The sequence below is a fragment of the Podarcis liolepis genome (assembly GCF_965112155.1).
Source record: "Podarcis liolepis genome assembly, chromosome: 15".
NCBI lineage: Eukaryota > Metazoa > Chordata > Lepidosauria > Squamata > Lacertidae > Podarcis > Podarcis liolepis.
The window spans coordinates 32,403,299-32,424,314 of record NC_139566.1 but is presented as its reverse complement, the minus strand read 5'-3'; the positions used below and the strand labels follow the sequence as shown (position 1 = coordinate 32,424,314).

The 21,016-nt window shown below is 47.1% G+C and overlaps 1 protein-coding gene across 3 annotated transcripts in view; it reads right to left on the bottom strand.

The window, feature by feature from the left end:
* SEPTIN5 (septin 5) overlaps nt 1-19,929 on the bottom strand; it is a 39,916-nt gene extending 19,987 nt beyond the window's left edge. For 2 of the 3 annotated variants that reach the window (XR_014519923.1, XM_083479064.1), the window contains exons 1-7: nt 19,696-19,929; nt 14,770-14,805; nt 6,652-6,748; nt 5,433-5,519; nt 4,055-4,178; nt 2,405-2,539; nt 1,063-1,180 (exon numbers count right to left, since the gene is read on the bottom strand). Coding sequence is in view for 2 of the 3 variants with exons in the window: in XM_083479064.1 (XP_083335190.1) it covers nt 1,063-1,180; nt 2,405-2,539; nt 4,055-4,178; nt 5,433-5,519; nt 6,652-6,748; nt 14,770-14,805; nt 19,696-19,785 (687 nt within the window). In the remaining variant the exon portion in view is untranslated. Of the gene's footprint in view, nt 1-1,062; nt 1,181-2,404; nt 2,540-4,054; nt 4,179-5,432; nt 5,520-6,651; nt 6,749-14,769; nt 14,806-19,559; nt 19,656-19,695 lie in introns of those variants that run through there. The other variant, XM_083479065.1, reaches the window with a different exon arrangement.
* Nucleotides 19,930-21,016: the final 1,087 nt, after the last annotated feature.

Sequence of the window (21,016 nt, the reverse complement as noted above, 5' to 3'; positions counted from 1 at the left end):
TTAAATCAGAACCAGTGAAGGCGGTGAAGGTCCTGTGTGAGTGCCTGGAGGCAGTTGGAGGATGGATGGCGGCTAACAGATTGAGGTTGAATCCTGACAAGACAGAAGTACTGCTTTGGGGGGACAGGGAGCAGGTTGGTGTGGGGGATTCCCTGGTCTTGAATGGGGTAACTGTGCCCCTGAAGGACCAGGTGCGCAGCCTGGGAGTCATTTTGGACTCACAGCTGTCCATGGAGGCGCAGGTTAACTCTGTGTCCAGGGCAGCTGTCTACCAGCTCCACCTGGTATGCAGGCTAAGACCCTACCTGCCCGCGGACAGCCTCACCAGAGTGGTGCATGCTCTGGTTATCTCTCTCTTGGACTACTGCAATGTGTTCTATGTGGGGCTACTTTTGAAGGTGACCCAGAAACTACAACTAATCCAGAATGTGGCAGCTAGACTGGTGACTGGGAGCGGCCATTGAGACCACATGACACTGGGCTTGAAAGACCTACATTGGCTCCCAATACGTTTCCGAGCACAATTCAAAGTGTTGGTGCTCACCTTTAAAGCCCTAAATGGCCTTGGCCCAGTATATCTGAAGGAGCGTCTCCACTCCCATCGTTCTACCCGGACACTGAGGTCCAGCACCGAGGGCCTTCTGGCGGTTCCCTCACTGCGAGAAGCCAAGTTACAGGGAACCAGGCAGAGGGCCTTCTCAGTAGTGGCACCAGCCCTGTGGAACGCCTTCCCACCAGATGTCAAAGAGAACAACAACTACCAGACTTTTAGAAGACATCTGAAGGCAGCCCTGTTTAGGGAAGCTTTTAATGTTTGATGCATTACTGTATTTTAATATTTTGTTGGAAGCCGACCAGAGTGGCTGGGGAAGCCCAGCCAGATGGGCAGGGTATAAATAAATTAGTAGTAGTAGAAGTAGTAGCAGTACATATACACCTAGGTATGCTGGCTGGGGCGGATGGGAGTTGTAATTCAAAAATCTAGGAAGGCACCAGGTTGAGGAAGACTGGTATAAATCTTCAAAATGAATGAATGAATGAATGAGCACCATGGCTGCTCACCCGCTCTTTTAGCTTCTTGATCTCAGAAGGAATGAGGCAGTCGGCTTTGGCAATAAGGGGAACAATGTTCACTTTTTCATGCAGAGCCTTCATGAACTCCACGTCTACCGGCCTCAGCCTGCAACAAAGAAATGCGGCGTTAGAAGGCAAGCGATCTCTATTTTTCCCTGCAAACTAGCAAATTGCACACTGTATTAATTGATATTGTTTTTAACATTAGTGACCATGTGATGATTTTAGCTTATGAATTTTATCGTTTAATGTTTTTATTTGTACATTGGGGTACTTTTATAGCTTTGTTTAGAGTATGTAATGTTTTAATAATATAAATGTTTTAAGTCTTTTTTTACCAATTCAGTATATTTTCTTTTAATTGTCAAATGATTCTGTGTACATTGCGGCAGCCTTTGGCTATGTGCAATAAAACTGACTGAGACTGAGACTGAGACTGAGACTGAGACTGAGACTGAGACTAGCAAGGGGAACTTTCTGCCAAAAAAAAAAAGGACAGGACTTCCTCTTATAACAAGTCCCTTTTCCTAGAAGGGCAGCTTGGAAATGTTAGACTCTAAGCTTAATGGCTTTGTGGGGAACTTCCTGCTTCCTCTTCAGATCGTAATGTGTGCACTTATTTTATAATGTAGCAATCCAGTCCCGTTGCGTCAGGGAGCCCCTCCTGGTCATTCTGAGGAGTGGCAGACTAGAAGTCTGCCTTAAAGTCCAGTACTGATGGCACCAATGCGCTGTGGGGTAGGGAACCTTCATCCCATGGGTCTAATAAGGCCCATCAGGTCTCTCCCATTTGACTCACAAGCCCATTTGGGTCAAGCCACACCCATCTGCCCTTCACCTGATGCCATATTTGATATTCATCCTTACATTTTCCATTACAGTAGTACCTTGGGTTACAAACACTTCGGGTTACAGACTCCGCTAACCCAGAAGTAGTACTTCGGGTTAAAAACTTTACCTCAGGATGAGAACAGAAATCACGCTGAGGCGGAAGGCCCCATTAGCTAAAGTGGTACCTCAGGTTAAGAACGGTTTCAGGTTAAGAACGGACCTCCAGAACAAATTAAGTTTGTAACCAGAGGTACCACTGTATTACATCTGCATCCCACTGTTCCTCCAAGAAGCTCAATGTGGATTTTACCCTCATAACAACCCTGAAATGTAGGTTAAGGCCAAGAGAAGGTGAATGGCCCAAGGTCACTGGAGTTTCATGGCTGAATGGGGACTCGAACTCTCGTCTCCAAGGTGCTAGTCCAGAACTCTAACCACTACGCTACACTGGCTCCAGGGTATGTGAGGCAGATAAAGGAACAAGCCCATCCCACCTTACCCATGGCCAAAGGGGGAGATGAAGTAGAGGCAGCAGTGCACCCGGTTGTCCTGGATGTTCTTCCGATTGAGGCCGCTCTCATCTCGGAAGTACTGTTCAAACTGCTGGTCAATGTAATCCGTGATGGCCTTCCAACTAGAGCGAGTCACAAGGAAAAGATGGCAATGGGACACCAGTTTAGATGGTACTTAGGGACAGAGGATAACACACATTAACAGAGGAGAGATCCCTTAGATCCAGTGTAGAAATCGCTGAACTAACTATTGCCTATCATAGAGAAAGAACATGAAGAATTTGCATCCTGTCTGTCAACAACTGCAAGGATGTTAATGGCTCAAAACCGGAACGTTACATTACTCCCTCCTTGGGAACAACAGCTTGGGACTGGACCATAATAGCAAAAATAACTTATCTTTTCTAAGAGTGAGAATTGCAGTTCCATATAGAAACAAATTCTGGGGAAACAACTTGCCCCTTATACAGCGTTGTCAAGAAAATAACTACCTTCCATGAAAGCAAATTCGAGGAGGTTTTGAGTTTTTGCACTAAAATGTAAACATGGGGGGTAATGTTACAGGTGTATGTTATTTCTTTCAGCTTTCACAGAGCTGCTGAAAGGGCTACTGAGAAGATATGCAAAGTGCTTTGCTTTGCTCTATGTGGGGCTGCCCTTGAGACTGACCCAGAAACTCCAGCGGGTGCAGAATGCCGCGGCGAGACTCCTTATGGGATCCTCACTGCGGGATCACATTCACCCGGTGCTGTACCAGCTGCACTGGCTCCCGGTGGAGTACAGGATCAGGTTCAAGGTGCTGGTTTTAACCTTTAAAGCCCTATACAGCCTAGGACCCTCGTACCCATGGGACCGCCTCTCCTGGTATGTCCCACAGAGGACCTTACGGTCTTCAAACAAAAACATTTTGGAGGTTCCAGGCCACAGAGAGGTTAGGCTGGCCTCAACCAGAGCCAGGGCTTTTTCGGCTGTGGCTCCGATCTGGTCACCAGAGACTAGGGCCCTGCGGGACTTGACATCTTTCCGCAGGGCCTGCAAGACAGAGCTGTTCCACCAGGCCTTTGGCCAGGGCACAGCCTGACCCCCTCCTCTGGCAGTCCTCACAGAACTCTAGCCCAATGGTTGCCATTAATCTGATTTGAATTGATTTTGAATTGATTTTAGAATGAAATGATTTTAGAATGTTGTATCATTTTAATGTTGCTAGCCGCTCTGAGCCCAGCTTCGGTTGGGGAGGGCGGGAAATAAATAAAAATATATTATTATTATTATTATTATTATTATTATTATTATTATTATTAATCACTTAAACCTCTTTGCATATCTTATAGGCCAGTTTGCACTGGTATTGCAAAAGGCATACGAAAAGGGGGAAATGGTCTATTGGAGAGAAACCAGACTGTGTCTCAGTGGCGTAGCGTGGGTTGTCAGCACCCGGGGCAAGGCAAGTAATTTGCGCCCCCTAACCCATGGATTTGCGCCCCCTAACCCGTGGATTTGCGCCCCCTAACCCTAACCCCCAGATGTTGCGCCCGGTGCAGCCGGCCCCCCCTGCACCCCCCACGCTACGCCACTGCTGTGTCTCACAATTTCCCCTGCAGCAGAGGTATCCAAAACGGTGTGGGGTTAGGACTCACCACTCCGTGTTGTTCACAGCATCTCCAAAACCTGGCGTGTCGACAATTGTTAACTTCAACTTCACCCCCTTCTCCTCGATGTCCACCGTGTGTTTCACAATCTCTACTGTCTGACTGATTCTTTCTTGATATACAAAGATGGAAGAAAAAGAAGAACGGAGGTTAGCGCCAGAGCTGTCCCTCCCCTACCTCCAAATCGGCCTCACCATTTATGATTAGTTGCCAGGTTTTTTTCTCTCTCCTCTCCTTCCCCAAAAGGGGATTCCCCTGCCTCCCACCCATCCACCCCCAAAAAACAGGGATCCAGTGAGGATCCTAGAAATTATAGGTTGATTAGCTTCACCAGGGAAAACTGGTGGAAAGGGTTGTTAAAGAAAAAAATAATGGAGCATATAGAAGAACAAGCCTTGCTGGAGCATAACAAGCATGGCTTCTGCAAAGGAGGAAAGATGTGCTGTTGCACTCAGGTCTTGCTCGAGGGCTTCCTATAGGTATCTGATGGCCCACTGGCTTGATCCAGCAGGGCTATTCTAACACTCATAATTGTTCTAGAAGCTTTGAACTCTCAAGGAAACTTGTACCCCTCCAGTAGTTGTTGGGACTTCAGCTCCCATCATCCCCTGACCATTGATGATGCTGGTTGGAGCTGATGGAAGTTGGAGACAAACAACATCTGGAGAGTCTTAGAGACCAACTAAGTTTGTTATTGGTATGAGCTTTCGTGTGCATGCTCACCTCTTCAGATCTGAAGAAGTGTGCATGCACACAAAAGCTCATACCAATAATAAACTTAGCTGGTCTCTATGGTGCTACGGGAAGGATTTATTTTATTTTTTGGTTTTGTTTTGACTACGGCAGACCAACACGGCTACCTACCTATATCTAGAACATCTGGAGAGTCACAGATACTCCCCCACCAACCCTTCTTTTGAACATTCTTGGCTTGCCTTTGTAGAATTAGCTCCCACATCATCCATGTGGTTGATGCATCTATATCAATAGTCTTTTCAGATCCAGGATCTACCTTTAACCAAAGCATGCATTTGCAGACCCACTTAATTTTTTACCATATATTTAATATGGCGGTAGTGCTGCTGTTGCTACTTACATTAGATCAGGTCGTGATCAAATCATAACCTACTGGTTGAAGACACTATTATTGCTCTGCTCAATAACAAAGAGGCAACATTTCAAGCAACTGATGCTAGAAGCAGATCCCAGTTTATCAAGCCTAGGTTCCACTGTGGCTACAAATCTATGCCAGGGCTATAGCACTTCAAGCCGCAAGACAAGACACAGAATCGTAGCTGACAGCAACGGCAGGAAACAGCACCACGTACTGGTCGGAGGTGTCGCCTGTCTGATCACGGGCAAATACCTTCGGCATTGAGAAGTTTTCGGTCTTTGTAGAGGTCTGTCAGGAACAAGCTGTTTACCAAAGTAGATTTACCCAGGCCCGACTCTCCTAAAAAGGGACAGGCACAAATACCAGGTTAAAAGAACATCTTGGACAAGAGGTTTTCATGCTAAATTCCAAGATTATGCATTTGTTACTCTTCAAGAATGGCACCAGGGAGGTAGATTATCGTTCCCCCAAGCAGGAAATGTTTCCATGAAGAATGCTCTGTCCTTGGATTGACACAATATCTCATTGCCACAAATCTAGTTTGCCTTATTCACAATGCTCACATAAGATGCTGTTATTTCGGCAGGGAAAGATTCAAAGGCATTGATTTGGCCAAGGACACACTGAGGGTGACCCCTGAGAGCCTGTAGAAGCAAGCTATACTCAGGCCCCATCTACACTATGCATTTAAAGCAGGATCGTACCATCCTGGCTTCCCCCAAGGAATCCTGAGAGCTGTTGGTTTCCTAAGGCTGCTAAGAGTGGTGAGGGGACCCCTATTCCCATGCCAGAGCTATAATTCCCAGAGTTCCCTGGGTCATAGCTGTCAACTTAAAGATTTGAAAATAAGGGATGAGCAGCCTCAAAAATAAGGGATCAGCAGCCAAAATAAGGGATTTTCAGAGCACAGGTATGTTCAACTTCTGAGCCCCTCCAAGCCAAAGGCAGAAAGCCCAGCCAGCAGCCAAACGAAGCCTCAAGCGGTGGTTCCCACAGTGCAGCAACCCGGCAAAGGGGATGCAGCAAGGAAAACCACCGTCACCTCTCCGCTGGGAAGCGCTGAGCAAAGGCGAGTCCCCAGGCAAGGCGGCCAATTTGATTGGCACAAGGCATGCAAGTTCCACCCCCCAGTCGTTCTTAGACTCCTTATTGGGTGAGCAACGCAGCCAAGCAACACAGTTGGAGCCTCCCTCCTCCCTGGCCGGCAGGGAGGGAGGGAGAGGAGCTGCTTCCTTTAAAACCTGGGAAATTTAAGGGACATCATCAATAAGGGACAGCAGCGGGACACGGCGCTGGGATAAGGGACTTTCCCACCAAATAATGGACAGTTGACAGCTATGCCCTGGGTGGAGGGATTGATTGTTAAACCAATGGGCTGGGAAAACCTGAAAGACCACCTCCATCCCGACAGACCCTCCTTAGATCAGCACAGAGGTCTCCCTCTCTTCGTAGTTCTGCTGGGGAGTCTCACCTGCCACCATGAGGGTGAAATCAAAGCCCTTCTTCACAGATTTCCGGTGCACCTGGTTGGGGAGAGTGGCGAACCCCACATACTGCTTTTCGTGGTCCTGCAAGAAGGATAGCAGCAGCCATTGGTCACCTTCTTATTGCTGCTTTTTAAAACATTCAATTAGCTGTTCTACAGCTCCCCCAATCCAAAAAGGCAGAGAATCAATATCCTTACTGCAATAAATAAGGAAGTCGTTTTGAAATTAATTCAAATCAATCAAAACGGAAAGGTTATTATTATTAATTGTCGCTGTCGTTTACTTCATATGCCACTTGATACCAGGCTTCTAAGCAGTCTACAAGTACAAAAACCAGCTGTGCAAACATGAAAATGTAAACATCCATCATTAAAACAATCCCATGAAAATATTAAAATGCAGACATCTATAATTTTAAAAATGTGCAATGGAACAACCCCATTAAAACAGGAGACTCAGGACAAGAGGTGAAGGATGAGATGAAGTGAAACAAGGCTCCAGAGTCAGAGAAAGTCGGCAGATTCCAAATATTGGGGAGACAAAGGGTTTCAGAAGCACACTGATGGACCTGTGCAGCCAGCACAGGAGGTGAGTTCGGATCCTCAACAGGTCCATTATAGCCCAGTTTTACAGTGGTGGTGGCAAGCAGAAATATTTCCTGCTGCCACTCTTCCCGCCCACCTCCAACCCCTCCAAAAGAAACCAGTCCCTTGGGAAAGACACTATAGAGCTGTTGACATGGTGCATTCAACAAGAGTACGAGCTGAGTAGCTGTGCATGCAGATATTTGAGCCGTATTCAGGGCTGGATTTAGGTTGGATGAGGCCCTAAGCTACTGAAGGTAATGGGGCCCTTTATATGTCCAGCTGTCCTTTGTCAACAACAAATTGTTGCTGTTTTTTGTGTTGAATATATGCTACATGGTAATTTATCGACCTAAAGGTAAAGGTACCCCTGACCATTAGGTCCAGTCGTGGCCGACTCTGGGGTTGCGTTGCTCACCTCGCTTTATTGACCGAGGGAGCCGGCATACAGCTTCCGGGTCATGTGGCCAGCATGACTAAACTGCTTCTGGCGAACCAGAGCAGCGCACGGAAACGGAGTTTACCTTCCCGCCGGAGCGGTCCCTATTTATCTACTTGCACTTTGACATGCTTTCGAACTGCTCACCCCGTCGCGGGGATTCAAACTGCCGACCTTCTGATCGGCAAGTCCTAGGCTCTGTGGTTTAATCCACAGTGCCACCCGCGTCCCCAATTTATGGACCTACTAGGTGTCTAAAGTCATTTGCACATGTTGCCATGCAGCCAGTCCATGCAGAATGTAGGCACCTATATATAGAAATGAGCAAACCAGTGGTATTTTAGGGAGCAGGCTAGCAGACGGGGCCCATTACTTACATCATAGGAGCCTACACAACACAAAACACTGTTGCTGTATGTAGGTTTTGTTTTATTTGTTTTTTATCTTATATTTTGGAAATGTACATCCAGTTGTTTTTTCCCTTTAATTTTTTTATGGGGCGGCCAAGAGAGTGGGGCTCTAAGCTATAGCTTGTTTAGCTTATACGTAAACCCAGCACTAGCTGTATTGTACAGGTATTCACATATAACATTCAACAAGTGTAGTCTCTGTACTCTACAGCTGATCAATACACACTGTCACTCAAGGTTTGTTCAGCCATCACACTGAACACAGGTACAAGCTGTCTCTACTGGTGTATCAGTGGTTGTGCGAAAGAAACGTCCGCTTACATTGATTTGGCCAGCTTTTACACAGGTTCAAAGTCTGATGTTAGATGTGAAGCACTGTACAAGTGAACAGGCTCAACTATTTGTGTACACGGGACCACAGGTTGCACGCTCGGTTAATGTAGCATGTGCAGACATTGTACATCATCCCCCTCCCATTGGAAAAAACGCCCAAATGCCACCCTCTTTTCAATGTCTGCAAATGAAGTGGGGAAAGGGGAAGGTTAGGTCGGTTTGGCCCTGCCACCCAGTCTGCTCGACAGCAAGCGAAATTGTGAAGCCATCTGACAACCTGAACAACTGCAAGGTGGGTGGGTGGATGATTGGCACAGCCACAAAGCGGTGACTGGAAATCAACCGTCACAGAACAACAGCTTTCCGCCCGTCTTAAGCAAGACACTTTACAAGCGGAAACTTGTAATCCAGAATGCAGCAGCTAGACTGGTGACTGGGAGCGGCTGCCGAGACCACATAACACCAGTCTTGAAAGATCTACATTGGCTCCCGGTACATTTCCAAGCACAATTCAAAGTGTTGGTGCTGACCTTTAAAGCCCTAAACGGCCTCAGCCCTGTATACCTAAAGGAGCATCTCTGTTCCCATCATTCAGCCTGGACACTGAGGTCCAGCTCCGAGGGCCTTCTGACGGTTCCCTCACTGTGAGAAGTGAAGTTACAGGGAACCAGGCAGAGGGCCTTCTCGGTAGTGGCGCCCGCCCTGTGGAACGCCCTCCCATCAGATGTCAAGGAAATAAACAGCTATCTGATGTTTAGGAGACATCTGAAGCCAGCCCTGTTTAGGGAAGCTTTTAATGACTGATGTTTTAATGTATTTTAAATCTTTTGTTGGAAGCTGCCCAGAGTGGCTGGGGAAACCCAGCCAGATGGGCGGGGTATAAATAATACAGTGGTACCTCAGGTTAAGTACTTAATTCGTTCCAGAGGGCCGTACTTAACCTGAAACTGTTCTTAACCTGAAGCACCACTTTAGCTAATGGGGGCCTCCTGCTGCCGCCACACCACCAGAGCACGATTTCTGTTCTCATCCTGAAGCAAAGTTCTTAACCCGAGGTACTATTTCTGGGTTAGCGGAGTCTGTAACCTGAAGCATATGTAACCTGAAGCGTATGTAACCCGAGGTACCACTGTAAATTTATTATTATTACTATTATTATTATTATTATTATTATTATTCACCAAAGCCACTTCCGAGCAAGGGAGGAGGTGGGGTTGCAGGCTTCACACCCCTCCCCACACACGCGGGGGCTGGCTTTCCGCCCCCGCGATCACAGGGGAATCCTTGGACGCGTCATCCCCCTGGCTAGCCTATCAGCTGGCCCGGGAGGCATGGCCCGCTCTATTTAGGGCTGGCACGGCCAAAGATCTCCCTCTTTCCCACACCTCAGCTCATGTGGTTTATGCAGATGAAGGGGGGGAGGAAGCGCCATCACCTTCCCCCAAAACAAAGGGTAGTCCGGTAAAGGATTCCAGGGGGTGTGGCTTTGTTCTAAGCCTATGGAGGTGTGGGCCCACGGCACGCCCCCACGCGGTGACCCCGGGGGGAGGTCCTAGTTGACGTGCCTCAGCAGGACTCCTCCCACTGGTGGTTAACCCTCACCGGCCTTCAACCATGCAGGCTGAAGCCGGTTAGTTTTTAGGACCAATGCCTAAGGCCAATACCGCTCAAATCCTGTAATCAATAAAGTTGTGGCCTAATTTGACCCACTAACTCGAATTCTTGTGTCTCGTGTCTTTATTTCTGAGGGGGGAGGCGGGAACTCGCCACGCAATTGCCCATACAGCTGCAAGTCATTGTAGGTGGTCCACACACATTAAATAAGAATTACAGGTGTCCCGTTATGCAAGTGGACGAGGACTACTTTCTTTAAAAGACTCGAGTGATATAGGAGCTTATGGCACCTTGAGCTTCTTGGAGGAAAGGTGGGAAAGCAGAGGTGCAAAACTTGACTGGAGCCAACAGTGTGACGCAGCAGCTAAAAAAGCCAATGCAATTCTGGGCTGCATCAATAGGAGTATAGCATCTAGATCAAGGGAAGTAATAGTGCCACTGTATTCTGCTCTGGTCATACCTCACCTGGAGTACTGTGTCCAGTTCTGGGCACCACAATTCAAGAAGGACACTGACAAACTGAAACGTGTCCAGAGGAGGGCAACCAAAATGGTCAAAGCCTGGAAACGATGCCTTATGAGGAACAGCTAAGGGAGCTGGGCATGTTTAGCCTGGAGAAGAGGAGGTTAAGGGGTGATATGATAGCCATGTTCAAATATATAAAAGAGGTCAAATGCAGCCCCCTTGGCCTGTCTCTCTCTATGGCCTCTGGGACTCTCTCATGGTCCTTCCCCAAGCCAGACCCCCATGCCTGTGCTCTGTACCTTCCCCTTGACTACTTTTGCCCGGCTGGACTATGCCCTTGAACCAGTGGTGTAGTGTGGGTTGCCAGTACCCGGGACAAATCTTAAGGCTGCTCTCCCTGCTTTGAAATAACACAGGGTTTGCTTTGCCTTTACTCCATCAAGATTTTCTCACTCCAAGTGTAGCTAACCTGCATACCCTCCAACATTTCTCCGATGATAATAGGGACATCGTATTCTATTATTATTATTATTATTATTATTATTATTATTATTATTATTACGCCCATCTAACTGGGTTGCCCCAGCCATTCTGGGCAGCTTCCAACACATAATAAAACATTAAACATTAAAAAAACTTCCCAATACAGGGCTGCCTTCAGATGTCTTCTAAAGGTTGAATAATAACTTATCTCCTTGGCTTGGGGGTTGCATAACTCCCTACCCTCCAACATTTCTCTGATGAAAATAAGGACGTCCTAAGGGAAAGTGGGACATTCCGGGATCAAATCAGAAATGGGGATGGGAAGACACAAGATTTACCCACTCTGGAAGAATGGCAGATGAAGGTGATAGAGTACATGGAATTGGCAGAAATGACTGGCAGAATCCGAGACCAGGGAGAAGAGGCGGTGGAAGAAAAATAGAAAAAATTTAAAGACTATCTACAGAAATACTGTAAAATTAATGAATGTTAAAGGGATGTTGGATTGAAAACAAGTGGTGTTAGTTAAAAGATTAATAAGAATATGTAAATATGGATGACAATGGTGGAAAATATATATTTATTATAGGTTAAGATGTTGAGTAAGGATGAATGATAGAGGGCAAGGACTTGCTGAACTAAATATCTGAACTGGAATACAAAAAGGGAGGTGTGAGGAGGTCAAGAAACTAGTAAATGAGGTATAAGATATGAAAATACTAATCTTTTTCTGTTTTCTTTTTTGATGTTTTTTCTTCTTCTTTTTCGATTCTGTTAACTGTTTTTTATTGTGTACTTCTATGTGTTTTGTTTTGTATTTTCCCATTTTTGTAGCTTTTTTTGGTTTTTGTATTCTATGTTTAAATTTTGAAGCTTTTGGTTGTTTAATAAATATTATCATAAAAAGAAAACAGAAACGGGGATGGCTTGTGTAAATCTGGGACTATCCCTTGAAAATATGGACACTTAGAGGGTCTATCCATTCTGTCAGGGACTGGTGGCTGGACCCTAAGAAGTGGGCACCAGAAGAAGGGAGGTTAGACACTGACTTGGAAAAAGAAATCAGTGATCTGGGGCAGAGGCGGAGCCAGCTGCTCCGTGGCGCACATTCTGTGCACCCGGAGGCGGGGCTAGCATCTGGGGGCACGGCAATGTCACCCCCCATCAGGGATGACACCCAGGGCGAACCGCCCCCACCACACCCCTCTTCCACCACCACTGATCTGTGGGAGCCTGTAGCAGCCAAAAGAGGCAGGATTGGAGAGTGAAGAACAGGTAGAGACTCAAGGACTTCCACACCTCCTCCTGCTGCTGCCCTATCCATCTCCTGCTCCACTGTCTCCCAGGACCAGTAGAGGACTGAAGCGGGAGGAGCAGAAACGGGTTACACACAGGCGTAGTCTCCACCTGCTTACGGGCAGCTCAGGTGGGGAAAATATATAAGAGACCATCTTGCCTGTCACTTAGTACAGACCCAGGTCATCAAGCCTGAGCTTCTACAGCTGCCACCCGCCATGAACCACCATTGGCAGGACTAGCAGCAACAGTAGCTGATACATTCTGCACTTAAGGTATTTTACTCTCTTGTTAATTATGCTGTTTTTATTTTATATTTGACTTCCTTTAGTAATGTTTTATTTTGAAATGTTTAAGGTATTTCTTTTGTTAAATGTGCATTCTGTGCAGCAGTCGCTCTCCTTTGTAATGCTTTATTTTGAAATCTTCAGGATAACATTTGAGCGTCCTGTTGAATGCTCTGAATGTATACTTTATATCTGTTATATTCTAGATTGTTTTATTTGATGCTTTAATGCGTTGTAAACTGCTTTGAGGTTTTTCTTAAAAATGCAAAGCGGTATTGAAATGAAATTCATGATAAGCTGAGGTCAGGGTTGGGGCCTCTCTGTTGAGGCAACTGCCTCATCAGGGATACACCCAGGAGTAGCTGAGAAACGCAGCACTAATGGACATGCCTTTTCAAAACTTGTAGTTGTATATTTTGACAATGAAGAGTGAGTTTCTCACCCTGGACATTCCTTGCCTGACAAGCGCCGTGTCACATTCCATAGGACCTGGCAGAACATGGTTCTGAGTACTACAGAGATACTGACTTCCTGGATATATTAATTAGAAATATTAATCCACATGATTAATCTAACATGATTAAATTTTAAACACCAGTGAAAATAATTAAAAGGAAGATGGGTCACAGGGCTGGTCATTTCTCAGTGTCTTCCGAAGTAGAACATTAGATGGATGGTGGACGGACAAGCGCTTTCTTAATGAAATACTCGCTGCACTGCCAAGCTTGGGAGAAAGATGGATTAATCCTGATTCTCCCTTTCCACATTAGCGTGATGGTCGCTTGTAGCTAGTGAATGAGAAGTTAAAGTGTTTCTTTAAGTAGATGTTTTAAGCGAGTGCAGAGTTTAAAGAAGTCTCCGGGGTGGAGCAAAATGAAAAGTCGTTCATGGAATTGGCAACTGGGTGAATGGGGTTTTTTTTGGGGGGGAGGGTTGAGGCTGCTATCCAAACAACTAGATCTGCAAATGAAAGGATGTCCACTTGTGCAATGGAATTTGAGTTCCTTCTCCTCTCTCTACACAAGCCCCCCTCCCCAAATATGCTCCAGAGGATTGGGGAAGACACACACACACACCCGAACAGATTTAGGGGGTGGGCAGAGAGAAGAGAGGGGGGAGAAGTTTGTTTATTTATTTATAAAACTGTTTGTAGACTTCTGTATCATAAAAATACAGTGGTGCCTCGCAAGACGAAAAGAATCCGTTCTGTGATTCTCTTTGTCTAGCGGTTTTTTCGTCTTGCGAAGCAAGCCCATTGACGGATTAGCGGATTAGCGCTATTAGCGGCTTTTAGCAGCTTATCGGCTGATCGGATCAGCTGATAAGCGGCTTAGCGGCTTAGAAAAAGGGGGGGAAAGGGAAAAAAACCAGCAGGAACTCGCAAGACATTGTTGTAGGAAATTCGTTTTGCGAAGCACCTCCAAAACGGAAAACTCTTTCGTCTAGCGAGTTTTCCGTCTTGCGAGGCATTCGTCTTGCGGGGCACCACTGTATACACTCTGCAGCAATAGAAACATAAAAGCATGCAGTAAAAGCATAAAACGGTTAGAAATAAAGCAAAACAGTTAAATGCAAATGTCAATAAACCATTGTTGTGTTCTTGCACAAAGGCCTTGCACTAGTGGTTCCACTCTATTGGATTCTGCCCTAAATTTGAAAATTCAGATCAGGACTACAAAAGGTTAAAGCCCCCTACCGCCCCCCCCCAACATAACACAGCAGGGTCCTGACGTGGGTTACACACACACACATTTGTCATTTACATTGTAAAGGCCTTTAATAATAACTGTTTTCCTTTTAAGAATTTCCATCCTACTCATTTCTTGAAACGGATTCAAGACGATTAACAAAACACTGGTGACCAAAGCCAACATAATCCCTAAAAAAAAGCCCGGAATGCATTCAAATTAATGTCAACAATGGTTTTACTTTATTTATTTTTTAGATCAAGCTTGCCTCATTTTGCCCTTTTGTATAAGTTAATATATGGAACACTTTTCCCTTTGCTGGCTCTAAGGATGGATGGACGCAACAAACTATTCTTTAAGGGGGGTGGAGTTTTGGTGATTAAAGTGGCATCATGCCTGGTGCAAATATGGGATGAAAGTCCATTTCTGGTTGGGTTTTTTAATGGGAAATCCCAAAAACATCTGCATGGAAACACACTGTTTTTTAAAAAAGAAGTACTTACAAGGTGATCCGAGGGTTGTAGGTTTCCTCCATTCCTCTAAAAGTAAAAAAAGAAAAATTCCTTTTAAAACTTCTAAAAATAAAGTGCCCAGCCACCCACAGCCTGAAATGCGAGGGCACAGGGCACCCTGCTACAAATTGCACACACAGCAAGCTCCCCAGAGGGAGATAGGATTGGTACCCTTCCAGCGCTATTAGGAGGAGTTATAAAGAAAAGCAACACTGTCCCCAGGACTCACAGTTCCTGCTTCAACAGAAGGAACCCGCTGAGCTAGAACCCAGGCGCCCGGTCCTCAAGAGTTTCAGATAACTGGTTTGTGTGGGGAGGGAGCAAGGGTGTGTCCACACACGTCCGGCCCCCAACGTTCCTGCACACACCAGCACCATGGCAGACCTTTGATTATAGTCAACGCCAGTCAACGTGTGCTTCAGAGAGCCTCACACCATCAACATACGAACAGCTCTGCTGGATCAAGCCAATGGCCCATTGTTTCCTGCTTGGCAGGGGGTTGGACTCGATGGCCCTTGTGGTCTCTTCCAACTCTATCATTCTATGATTCTAGACCAGAATATCCTGTTCTCACAGCAGCCAACCAAATGCTTATTATGGGAGGTCCACACATTGTATCCAATGCTCAGAGTAGACTCATTGAAATTGATGCACATAACTCTTTTTCTGCCCAGAATTCACATTTGGTTTACTATTTCTTCAGAATACAGTGGTACCTCAGGTTAAGAACTTAATTTGTTCTGGAGGTCCTGAAACTGTTCTTAACCTGAGGTACCACTTTAGCTAATGGGGCCTCCTGCTGCCACTGCATGGCCACCGCACGATTTCTGTTCTCATCCTGAAGCAAAGTTCTTAACCCGAGGTATTATTTCTGGGTTAGCGGAGTCTGTAACCTGAAGCACCTGTAACCGAGGTACCACTGTACAAGAACACAAAGGAAGACACCAGAGCCCAGTTCAAGACATTTTGGCACCACAAAATGGCGCCCCCTGCCTCCTTCCCTGCCAGGGAAGAAGGGGTGAGTGAAGATCTACATCAGGAAGAAGAGAGGGGGAATAAAGATCTATGTCGGGAACGAGGGTGGGAGACCTAGGAGCCAACTCCTAGGGACTGAGATCCCTTCAGCTCCTTCAATAAAATACAGTGGTACTCAGGTTACAGACGCTTCAGGTTACAGACTCCACTAACTCAGAAAAAGTACCTCAGGTTAAGAACTTTGCTTCAGGATGAGAACAGAAATCGTGCAGCGGCAGCGGGAGGCCCCATTAGCTAAAGTGGTACCTCAGGTTAAGGACAGTTTCAGGTTAAGAACAGACCTCCAGAACAAATTAAGTTCTTAACCTGAGGTACCACGGGGCCGGGGGCCCTCAAAGTTAAGGGGCATTGCCATTTAAACTGTGTAGGTTTGTGTGTTGTGATTACTTGGGACGGGGCATACCTCTCACCCCCAATATTTTTTTTAAGTTAGTGGGAGGAGGCCTGCAGCACCTCCTATTCGCCAAGAGACCATTGTAGAGGCGGCGTTGGGGGACCACCAACGGATCCACAGCGACAGCAGCGAGTGATGCACTCCTTGGAGGCAGGATCTGCTGCCCCTGTGGATCCCACCACCCAAAGTAATCCACCTCACCTTGTCTCATGGGTGGCGTTGATACATCACCCAGGCCTACTTGTGAGTCCCAGCAACTGGTAATGAGAAGCAATCTGCCTCTGACAGGGCATGAGGGCTAAAATGTGAAGCTCAAACCCACCCAGCACTCCATGTTTACATTGGCTCCAGAACGAGGCAGATTCGTGGGCCTGCTTATGTCAATGGAATTCCAGCTCTGCTCAGCAAAGCACCCTCTGAATACCCCATTCACTGCTCGTGGTAAATCTAAAGAGGTCCTCCCAGCTGCTTTCTGCTCTTGATACACACAGAGGCTTCTTTCTCCCAAGCAGAACCACCTCCATCCTCATTTAAGAACTGCTATTCCAACATCTTCTCAACCAGGGAGTCAACCCAGTTTTTGCCGTCCATCTTTTCTTCTCCCTCCCTAGTCCCAAGACAACTGTTTAAGGAAGTTTTTAATGCCTGATGCTGTATTGTTTTTAATATTCAGTTGGAAGCCGTCCAGAGTGGCTGGGGAAACCCAGCCAGGTGGGCGGGGTATAAATAAATTATTATTATTATTATTATTATTATTATTATTATTATTATTATTATTACAACACGCAGTGGAAGCCATTCAACTTCCAAGGCATGTTTGAAAATGGAAGCATTTGCGTCCGGGTTTGGGGCGTCCAGGTTCCAAAATGTTCAACAAAAACGTTCGAAAACCGAGTGTCAGGGAACTGCCATCAGAGGCACGGGAGAAGGAGAGGGTCTCTGATTCTGCTGGAGAAGGTCCCAGCGCTAGGGGGAGACTCAGCCGGGAAGAAGGGGAAGAGAATGAGTGTAACACCAGGGATCAGGGAGAGCAACGGGACAGGGAGGTGCAGGGGCTCCAGGACTCTTCATTGGAAGTTAGCGAGGAGAGCCCAAGCACCCCACTGCCCACGCCCACCCTGCGCAGGAGACTCCCGCGCAGTGAAAGGCGGAGACGATTGGGCGTCAAACAACTCTTATGTTGGCAACGCTTTAAGAAACACCCACAGACAGATTCTACGAGTGACTAAGGGCAGCCACGCTAAGATGGGCTGCGCAGTCCGGAGGGTTTAACCAGGCAATCCGATGCTCAAACGGAGCAGGATTATGCACGAGTAACTCCCAACCACTACACCGAGGTACCACTGTACCAATTTTTCTGGAAACCACAGGAGGGCAGAGTGTTCTTGCACTCAGGACCTGCTTACAGGCTTCGCATGGGGGCATCTGCTTGGCCACTATGAGAACAGGACGCTGGACTTCATCCAGCAGGTTCTTCTTATGTTCTTCAGATAGGGAGCTTGTGGCCCTCTAGGTGTTGTTGGCCTACAACTGCCATCATCCCTTGCATCACTTGCATCACTGACTCTGCTTGCTGAGGCTGATGGGAGATGTAGTCAAAGGACATCTGAAGGAGGGAGCAGAGGCTCCAGGCCCCTTTGAAAGCCTTCTGAGATGAACTGGTGGTTTACCACCACATCTAGTGGCAGCAAATTCCACAAATTAATTGCATGTTATAAAAATAAACATAAAAAGGAAGGAGACTCCATAAACTCTCTAGCCACAGCACCACCAAAGAATGCCATAAAACAGTTAGGCGTTAACTTTTATGGGCTTGGAAGGACAGACAGGAGGGGAAAGTTCGTCTCCTGCTAGGACAATACCAGCCAGTGCATAAACTGAATAGGGGAAGGGTCGTAGTTTAGTGGAAGAGCATCTGCTTTGCATGCAGAAGGTCCTGGGTTCAATCCCCAGCATCTCTAGATAAACCCCTGCCAGTCAATGTAAAGGTAAAGGTAAAAAAAGAGGTAAAGGACCCCTGGATGGTTAAGTCCCGTCAAAGGTAACGATGGGATGCAGCGTTCATCTCACTTCAGGCCAAGGGAGCCAGCGTTTGTCCACAGACAACTTTCTGGGTCATGTGGCCAGCAGGACTAAACCACTTCTGGCACAACAGGATACCGTGACGAGTGCCAGAGCACACAGAAACGACATATACCTTCCCGCCGCAGCGGTACCTATTTATCTACTTGCACCGGCGTGCTTTCGAACTGCTAGGTTGGCAGGAGCTGGAACAGAGCAATGGGAGCTCACTCCAGCATGGGGATTCGAACTGCCAACCTTCTGAATGGCAAGCCCAAGAGGCTCAGTGGTTTAGACCACAGTGCCACCCGTGTCCCTGCCAATCAGTGTAGACTGTACTGAACTAAGTGGACCTGTGGTCTCACTCAGTACAAGTCAGCTTCCTATCATCCTGTGACTTAATGGAGGGGATATTAAGGAGCCTTTGCCCCCTTTGTCAAACTGCCTACTTCCTCCTTTCTTTTCAAAGCTTTGGACGGCAGGCAATAGAAGAGGAAGCCTCCGCAAGAGACCCAGAATGCAAATTCTTCCTCCCTGCCATCTGTCTCAGACAGGGTACTATTGGGAGGGACATCTCCCCTGAAAGGCAAGCTTTGAAAATGAACATTCAGAAGTAACGAAATAGTAACAGATTGCTGCTCCAGCCTTCGCCTGTGCACAGATCTTCAACTCAGGCCTGACTCTGGCTGGCTCCCTCCGTCAGGCGCAATAGCATCCTAGGCTAAAAAGAAAGGGCAGGAAATTTATTCGCTGTCTTCCCCTGAATTCCCTGCCCAAAGCAAAATCATCTTCATCATGTGCATCTCGCAGTTTGACTTGGCACGGCGGAAGACATCTATGTCTAGAGTTAGCATAAAAGCAGACTCCTTGGGCACACACACCCCAAATGACCCCCCACTGAATCAGAAACTCGCACATCACAGTCCCCCAGCTGTCTGCACACCGGCGGTCCAGCGACTGGGCGCTGATCGGTCCAAAGTGGGTCAAACGCTGGGTGCCCGAGACACACATGCAAATGTGCATTCAAACAAACATATTGTCTAATGAAATGGTACCCTATCCGAAACGTCAGCCCCAAATCAGGCACCCATAAAAGGCAGCATGTGTACATCAGTGTGTTTTCCTTCTGGCTTCCACTGATGTGAGCGGCAGCGATGGGAGGACAGAACAGAAAAGAGGCTGGTGTTTTGTTTTGTGGCTTGCATTTTATATAACCCACCGCAGCCTCTCGCAGATTCTGGCCCCCTCTTCCCCTCCCCTGAACTCTCACGCTCTGCCTTCGCCTCCTTACCGGCTTCCTCCTGTTCCTCTGCCCTTGGCAAGTCTCTTCTGTGGCTAACTGCTTCTCCTCAGGCACCATTCTTGTGCCCCCACCCCCTCCTCCTTCTCTCCAGCTCTCGGCTATTACTATAAATATACCCTTGTACCTTCAGCTTGGCTGAGTGGCTTCTCTGGGTCTGGGTCCTGGGAGAAAGCAGCCGCTCGACTAATCGCTCCTGAATAATGATTGAATCCATAATAACCAACGGCAGGCCAGACCGGGAGTCACCATGGGCCAAGCAGGAGAAAAAGCCCAGCCCATGCACTGCCTCCCAGCTTTGACTAAATCCATAAGGCTGCCACCCCCGCCCACACACGGGGAGAGAGAGAGAGAGAGAGAGAGAGGCAGCCCGGGCCTTTTCTGCAAGGCAACCACCAGCTGGCTAGAATTTCCTGTGTTGCTGTTGCCGCCTTGCTCACAGGAGGGTGGAATAAATATCAGACAACAAAGGCAGCGGCTGCCATGTGAGGAGAAGCAGCTCCGTGGGTGACAGTTTCCTCAGACAGTAGCAGCAGCACGGCGTAATGGTTAGAACAGGTCTGACTCGGTTCTGAGGCAGCGTCCTACCCCGGAGACGAAGAGTCCTCTTCATCGCTTCGACTGGTGAACCAGAAGCTCTAAGAAGGAGGGAGGGTGATTGGTTGATGGGCCTCCAAACTTTCTCCCGTGGTGGAACTCAAGGCAGTGACAGCCACAGCGCTGAGATCAGGAGATAAACATAAGAGCCTGGTGGACCAGGCCAACGGTCCCTGTTGTCCAACGCCCTGTTCTCTCTTCTTTTAATACAAATTTATTTATTTGGTTTTTCAAATTAAAGTTTTGCAGAGATACATCAAACATAAATCATAAAAACAAGATTCCAAGGAATCTCTTGGACTTCCCTCCTCCCCTTTGTGGGTCCTATTGTTAATCATTTCCTTCCGCATCCTTTATGATAATCCAAATCTTTTACATCTCCATTGTGTCCAGAATTCACCATTAAACTACAACTGATATTCCAGTCCTACTAACAATTTTAACTGTTTGCAATGGTCTTTAAGATAAGTTATAATTTCCCCCCATTCCTTATTAATATTTTGGTCTTCCTGATTTCTGATTCTTCCGGTCCTTTTAGCCATTTCAGCATAGTCCATCAACTTCATCTGCCATTCTTCTATGGTCTGGACTGTAGTGGTTTGGAGTTACTCGTGCGTAAACTGTCCCCGTTTGGGAGCTTAACGGCCTGGGTTAAACCGTCTTGACTGCACAGCCCATCTCAGCGTGGCTGCCTCAGTCACTAGCAGAATCTGTCTGTGGGCGTCTCTTAAACCTTTGCCAGCATAAAAGCTGTTTGACACCCAATCGTCTCCGCCTCTCATTGCGCGGGAGTCTTCTGCGCAGGGAGGGCGTGGGTAGTGGAGGACCAGTGCCCTCTTCACTGACATCCA